Genomic DNA, 7,026 nt, shown 5'->3' on the forward strand with positions numbered 1-7,026 from the left:
ATATGATAGCCATTTTGGACTTTCTCCAGCCATATCCGAAGAGGTAATAGTTACCCATCCTGTCAAAATTGCTTCTCTGAGCAGCTGTGAAACAGAAATTCACTCCCAGCATCCTTTTCTGTTTCTTTTCTCTGAGGGATGAATTTCTTGGTTACGTGTTTTAATGTAAAATTCACAATATTGCCCTGGGTAATGTTTGAAACTGCAGATTCTAAAGATCAGATTTTTAGCTATGAGAGGATTGGGGGACATTTGTTTGGGGGATTTAGTTGTTGTTTCTGCCAGACCTACAGCATGTTTCTGTCAGGATGGGAATGTCAGGGGAAAGTAGGGAGTCTTAAACATTTTATGGGGAAGATTTCTGCTTAAATAGATGAAATTGCATGGTCACAAAATCCATTTTACAGTTTGATCCAATATAGATTATGCCAGCATGTCTTTCCCTTTTTCCTACCCCTTCGTCTCCCCAGCCCCAACCATAAGTACAGTTGGCCAGTGTAAGTGTGCTTGGACTGCTCTGCCAGTACTTCTTGTCAGATGTGTGGTTCGGACCCAAATTCAGCCTGGACGGAGCCACAGAGCAGAGAAAATTCAGAGTTATGAAACTTTCTTCTTGTTTTACAGCAGTCTAAAGAAGCATTTTTAAAGGAAGAAAGGTTAAAAGCCTTTATATCTATGCCTATCTTTGGCGTTCACAATTGACTTGAGTTGTTAAAACTCAATTTTCTGCGGCTCCGTGTAAAACATAAAACCTTTTGCTTTCTATTTGGATTTTTCTTTATTCATTGCTTGAGGTCCACAGGTCCTTTAAAACTGAAATGAAGCTCTCTAGGCTGTGAGGAGGTTGCTTGTTAGTGGAGCAAATATAATACTGCAACCAGCCACAAATATTGATTTAGTATAGAATTGAGTTCTCCCTTAAAAAGCACTAAATTCTCTGTTTGATTGGGGTATTTTTTTTAATCTTAGTGGACATCAGATTAGGAATTTGGAAACTACAGCAGAGAAACAAAAAGTCCCATCTTTTAAGGCAGGCCGTTCCCTCCGCGTCACAGAATTTAATAGAAGGGAGGTAAAAAAAAAAAAAACCCAAAAGAAAAAAGACGACAGAGGGAGTGAGAAACGTAAAACTCTTCAGGGCACTACTGTCCCCGCTGCGGTCAGGGGAGACTTTGCCGCCGCGGCCGGCGCGGGGCGGCGGGACCCCCCCGGGAGGGGGCGGCGGGGCGGAGGAAGCCCCCCGCGGCATCGCGGCTGCTGGCCCGGCGTGGGGCCCACCGGGGTCCGGCCCGTTTGGCCACGCCGCGGGCCGGAGAGCCGCGGGAGAGCTCTTTTCCCTGCTGAGGAGAGGCAGAGCGGCTGGCGGTGGCTCCCGCGGACCCTCCGCGCCCGGGGGTGGGTGTGCGGTGGGGGACGGGGGGGCGGGTAGCAGGGGTCCGGGGCCGCCCCCCCGCGTCCCGTCCCTGCAAGGAGCCGGCACCCGCCCGAAGAGACAGGCGGCGAGGCTGGACGGGGAAAGGGGCGTCTCGCCCCGCTGTGCGCTGCCGAGCCCCGAAGTTCCCCCCCCCCCGCTCCCGCCCCAGGCGGCAGCGGCACGGGGCGGCTGGGGCTTCTCGCAGCCCCCGGCGCGGTTTCGGGGGCTGCGCCCGTGCTCCCGCCTGCCTTCGCCCTGCAGCGCGGGGGGGAGAGCAGGCAGATGAAGGGGGCACAGGAGCTGCACCCCTCTGGCCGCGCTGCCTGATGCGGCGGCGGGTGGCCCCCGCCTCGACGTCCCGGGGCTCTCGGCGGAGCAGGGCGGCCCCGTCCCCGTCGTCCCCCCCCCCCCGCAGCCAGGCGCCAGTCCCGGGGGTGCGGGGAGGGACTCAGCGCCGTCTGTCGTGCGGGGCCGGAGGGCCGCCACGCTTTCCCGGCCGGGATCGTTGCCGAGCAGTTTGCAGGAAGGTTTGCAGAGAAAAATTAAAAAAAAAAGAAAAAAGAAAAAGGGCAAAACGTGCAGGAACGCACTTGCAGGAGTCGGCGGGACTCGGGGGAGGAGGCGCCGAGAGGAGCAAACCCGGCTGCACGGCAGCTCTCCCGCCGCACCGAGGCGCGTCCATGTCCGTGTCCCGTCCCCCCCCCCACCGCCCGCCCCGGGGGCGACCGTGCGCTCCCGCCCCTGCCCCGGGGTGCCCGGCGGTCCTGCCCAGTCCGCACCGCCGGTGGGTGGGGGGGTCCCAAAGTCACAGGATATCCGAGCACTTCAGGAGGAGTTTCGGCTTCCTAAGCACTGTAGGCTGATTCTTCTGACGCACCGGCACTTCAGGAATACCTAGAACATAAGCGGTTAGGAGTGATCGAAAAGGAGATAAGATCAAAGATCACTTTAATTGCGAAAGTGAGGTCAAATAAGATTTTCAGAAAATCAGCTATATATCTGAGGCTGTTAAAAGCACTATTGTCATTTAATGTAAGCGGTTTAAGTTCAGAAATGACCGGACACTTACATTCACGTGACGCACAGATTTAACATTTCCTTTTGCCTACAGGTAACACGGATTACACAAAAATAACCAGGAAAAAAAAATATATATATATATATTTGGTCAAGCATTCATGTCAGGCAGCCCGTCGCAGAGGTACGCGGCAGCCGGCCCAGTGCCAGTACCGGCCCGGCGCCATCCCCCCCCGCCTCCGCCCCCGGCCCGAGAGCGGCCCCAGGTCCCGGCCGCAGCCGGCGGGAGAGCCAGGGGCACGGCAGGGAAGGGGCAGGGTGGCAGGGCGGACAGAGGGGCTGTGCGGCGGGTAAGGCTGTCCTTCTTGTCCTGCTCCGACCCCAGGCCAGGCGGGGAAGGGCAAGGGGAAGCACCCCGGGTTTCCTGGGGCCAAGCAGCTGGGACTGACGGGAGGGGGGGGGACACACTCTGCGGGGGAGGGGGAAGCTTGCGGGGCCACCGCGGAGACCAGCCAGGCCAGGCTTGGCTTTCCCTGCCCTTGGAACACTGCCTGCCTCTGGCCGTAGCTCACAGGTTGCGGCGAGGGTCGTGCTTACCCCCGCCGGGGCTGGCCCGGGGCAGGAGAGAGCCTGCCGCTTCCCCAGCCGGCGCCGAGATGCCCGTTTCGCCACCTGCGGCTGCCGCCGGCGGATGCTCTCGGCCCCTCCCCTTCTGCCACGGAGCACATGGCAATGTTTTGGTTGATCGGTTTGGTTCGTTTTGTTCTCGTTTGTTTGCGGGTTGTTTGGGTTTTCTTCCCCCAGCAAAATGTGCCGCAGCTGGCTGCCTCAGAAGCAAGAGCGATGTCTCCGGAGAAACTTTCGAGCCGCTCAAAACAAAACAAAACAACAACAACAACAAAAAAAAAGAAGAAGAAAGAAACGCTACTTCGCAGGGTGCTTAAACTCCCTGTGCCGCTGCGTGCGCGGTGAACTCAAGGGACAGTGGCACAGCGCCAAGCCTTTCTTTGGTGGGAAACCCTCGGTCAAAGGCATTTAAAAAATATATATACATATCTCCATATAATGAGGGGTGCGGTAGGGGGTTAAGCCCCATCACCTCCCTGCGCTGTAACGAAGGCAAGCCCGATGAACTGGAAGGTCCTAGCATAGCAGGAGAGCTGCTAGACACACGTAACGCAGACGGGGATGTTTCTGTAAGTACATTGCAAGGTTACAGAACACGGTCGCTTTTCCCCCGAGAAAATCCATTTGGTGGTTTAACAGCCCGGCAGGCGACGAGCCCAAAGCCCCTTCTTCCGATCGGGGAGTCGCCTTCAGCCTCCATACCCACACTGCCGGACAGAGGTCGGACTCTGAGCGGCCCGCCGTCTCCTCGTAAATCCAAGAAAAAACCCCGACACGGAGGTTTTCTGCATAGGGTGGTTTATTTTTACCGATGCTACTCGGGCAGACACTGTGGTTTACAGCGACCACAAGCAACGACCTGCAAACCCTAAGTCTACCCAGAACGATGGAGGGGAGGGAGGGAGGGAGGGAGAGAGGCGGGAGCGCCGGAGGCCGGCAGCGGAGCCCCAGCGAGGCCAGGCGAGGCGAGGGCGGCCGCGGAGCCCCCCCGGGCCGGGCGTCCCCCCACCGTCCCCGGTGGGGCTCTGCCCTGCCCTGCCCCGAGGGGCTGGTCCGACGGGAGGAGGAGCGAGGGAACCGGGAGCGCTGCGGAGGGGGATCCCGGAGCCCCCCGCCCTTCTGCCGGCGCTGTAGAGGGACTGGGCGGGGGGGGGGAACGGGACACGCTGCGGCGGGGGCCAGGCGGAGAGAGCGAGTGGCAGGACCCCCGCTGCCCCGTCCCGGAGCGGCGGGCTTCACTGCCTGCAAAATTTGCACTTGATAATTTTCTTAAAAGCACTTTGGAAGTCTTTGTTGAAATAGGCATAGATGATGGGGTTGAGGAGGGAGTTGGAGTAGCCCAGCCAGTTGATGACTGCCCCCAGCCACTCGGGCATGTAGCACTTACTGTCACAAAAGGGCAGGACCAGCGCCACGATGAAGAACGGCAGCCAGCAGAGGATGAAGGTGCCCATAATGATGCCCAGGGTCTTGACAGTCTTCCTCTCCCGGGACAGAGCCATCCTCCGCTTGGCCTCCGTGTTCTTCTCGTTGCGCCTCTCGAAGGAGGGGGGCGGCGGAGAGCCGCACGCCTCGCTGGGCAGCGGCAGGTGAGTCTTGGAGGAGCTGTTGCAGCGCTGGACCTCGATGATCTCCAGGGCGGCCCCGTCCTCGCCCTGCCGCACCGCGCCGTTGACACAGGCACCGGGCTTGGGCTCCACAGTCCGCCGCCAGCCCTTGCCGGGCTCCCCGTTGCTTTTCTTCTGCAGGGCGGCCGGGGAGAGGGTGAGGCAGGTGTCGGCGATTTTCTTCTTCTCTGCTTTCTTGACGGTCTTGCGGATCCTGAAGCGGGCCGCCTTGAAGATGCGGCCGTACAGCACCAGCATGAGGAGGAGCGGGATGTAGAAGGCGCCGAAGGTGGAGTAGATGGTGTACCCGTGGTCCTTGCTGATGGTGCAGGCGTCGGGGTCTGAGCGGTCCTCGGGCGTCCTCCAGCCCAGCATGGGCGGGATGGATATCAAGAAGCCGATGAGCCAGGTCAGGCTGATAAGCACGGCGGCCCGCCGGGGAGTCCTCTTGTTGACATAGTCGATGGGGTCCGTGATGGCCCAGTACCTGTCCAAGGCGATGGCGCACAGGTGCAGGATGGAAGAGGTGCAGCACAGCACGTCCAGCGAGATGAAGATGTCGCAGGTGACTTGCCCCAGCGTCCACTTGTTCAGCACCTGGTAGAGGGCCGCCATGGGCAGCACCAGCACGGACACCATGAGGTCGGTGACGGCCAGCGAGCCGATGAGATAGTTGGCCACGGTTTGCAGGGAGCGCTCCAGGGCGATCGCCGCGATCACGCAGGCGTTGCCGCTCACGGCGCACAGGATGAGCGTGCCCAGGAGCAGGGAGGTGAGCAGCTGGTAGCCCAGGGTCACCTCGGCGAGGCCGGGGCCGCCTGCCCCCTCGGGGGAGCGCTCTGGGGAGGTAGTGTTGTTGGCCACATCCATGCCGGGCGGGGGGGTCGCTTCAGGAGACGGGCATGGGAAGAGGCGCCGGTCACTTGTGCGCTTCCCTGGCAGGAGGCATCGCCGCCCCGTGCGCTTTGGCCACGCCGGGCACCCCCCCTCCGCCACCCCTCCCTCCTCTATATAGCGCGGCGGGAGGCGGCCGAGGCTCGGAGGACGGCGGCTGGCGGAGCCGCCCCGCGCCCGCCCATCCCCGCCGCCTCTGCCCAGCGCGCAGCCCCGGGCGGCGGGGGCGGCCCTCCCGCCGCCGCTCGCCGAGGTGCTGCCCCTCGCTCCGCCGCTCTCCCGCGCCGCTCCTTCCTGCTCTGCCTCTCTGCTCTCCCCCTCCCTCCTTCCCCTCCCCTTCCGTCCCCCCCTCCATCCCGCCCTTCCGCGGCGGGGGGGGTCTCGCTGGGTCGCCATCGTCCCCCTGCGCCGCCGGCGGACCGGGCGGCAGGGCGCCGGTTTCCGTCACTCCCCGCCGCCCCCTCCCCGCTGGGCGGGGGGGGGAGGGAGGACACCGCAGAGGAACCCATCACGACTTCTCCCCACCCCCGGTCCCCCAAATTTCCTCTCCGCAGCTCCGCCCCTGGCAGCGGGGGCTCTGGGCTTCCCCTCGGGACCGACGCCGGGGCCTGTGCGGGGTGTGCGAGGCGGGGGGGGAGGCTTTCTGTGGCCAGGCGCTGCCGGCTGGGGCGGGGGGCACCCCACACCCCAGGGCCGCCTGCGGACGGGGGGGTGCCGGGGCGGTGGCGCCGGGGGTGCTTATCGCCACCTGCAGGCAGGCGGCGGCGGCCCGAGGGCGCGGCGCCCGGGGCGGGGCTCGGCCGGGCACCCGCGGCCGCGGGGCCGGCGGGACTTTCTGCTGGTCTGCATCCTCGCCCCCCGCCCGGCCGCCGCTCCGACCGCAGCGGACACGGTGCGGCCGGGGTTGCCCGGAGAGCAGCACCAGCCGTGCCGCCGCGGGTGCGGGGATAGAGGGGTGACGGGCAGCAGCGTCGCATGGATGTCTCGGGAGGGATTGCTGTACAGCCCAGTGCCGGGCAGGGCTCCCGCTCAGTCGCTTACGAGTGCTGTACCGATGAAAGTCCCATTCCTGATGGTTCATGCCCTCGCCCCAGCGTCCTGCCGCGGGGAGGGCGGTCGCTGCCGTCGGGGGCTCGGCGCCGGCGTGCGGCTTCCCGCCGTCCAGTTCCCCGCAGAAAGACGGCATTGCCCCCCGGCTCTCCCGAGACGGGAATTGCAGTGCAACACACTGTTGAAATCACTGTCCTCTGAAGACAACAGCAACAACGACAAAAAAAAAGGGGCGGGGGGGGGGAGAAAATGAAGTAAAAAGCGTTACAGTTCCTCCTGGTAGGAGGGGGAAAGGCTGAGTCTGAAAGTGAAATGAGAAAAATATCTCTGGGAACAATCCTGAGTAAAAAAGAGTGTCAGATCGACACATCATAAGCAAATCAGTTAACATAAATAGAGTAAGTTGAACAAACAATC

At 61.9% G+C, this 7,026-nt stretch overlaps 1 protein-coding gene across 1 annotated transcript; it reads right to left on the reverse strand.

Annotated features, from left to right (window-relative positions):
- Window positions 1-2,345: 2,345 nt before the first annotated feature.
- Window positions 2,346-5,876, reverse strand: HTR1A (5-hydroxytryptamine receptor 1A). Its single transcript, XM_069775899.1, has one exon. It carries the CDS (start codon window positions 5,533-5,535, stop codon window positions 4,294-4,296), a length of 1,242 nt encoding a protein of 413 aa, XP_069632000.1. The 5' UTR covers window positions 5,536-5,876; the 3' UTR covers window positions 2,346-4,293.
- Window positions 5,877-7,026: the final 1,150 nt, after the last annotated feature.

This window comes from Haliaeetus albicilla, chromosome Z (assembly GCF_947461875.1).
Source record: "Haliaeetus albicilla chromosome Z, bHalAlb1.1, whole genome shotgun sequence".
In the NCBI taxonomy this organism is placed as follows: domain Eukaryota; kingdom Metazoa; phylum Chordata; class Aves; order Accipitriformes; family Accipitridae; genus Haliaeetus; species Haliaeetus albicilla.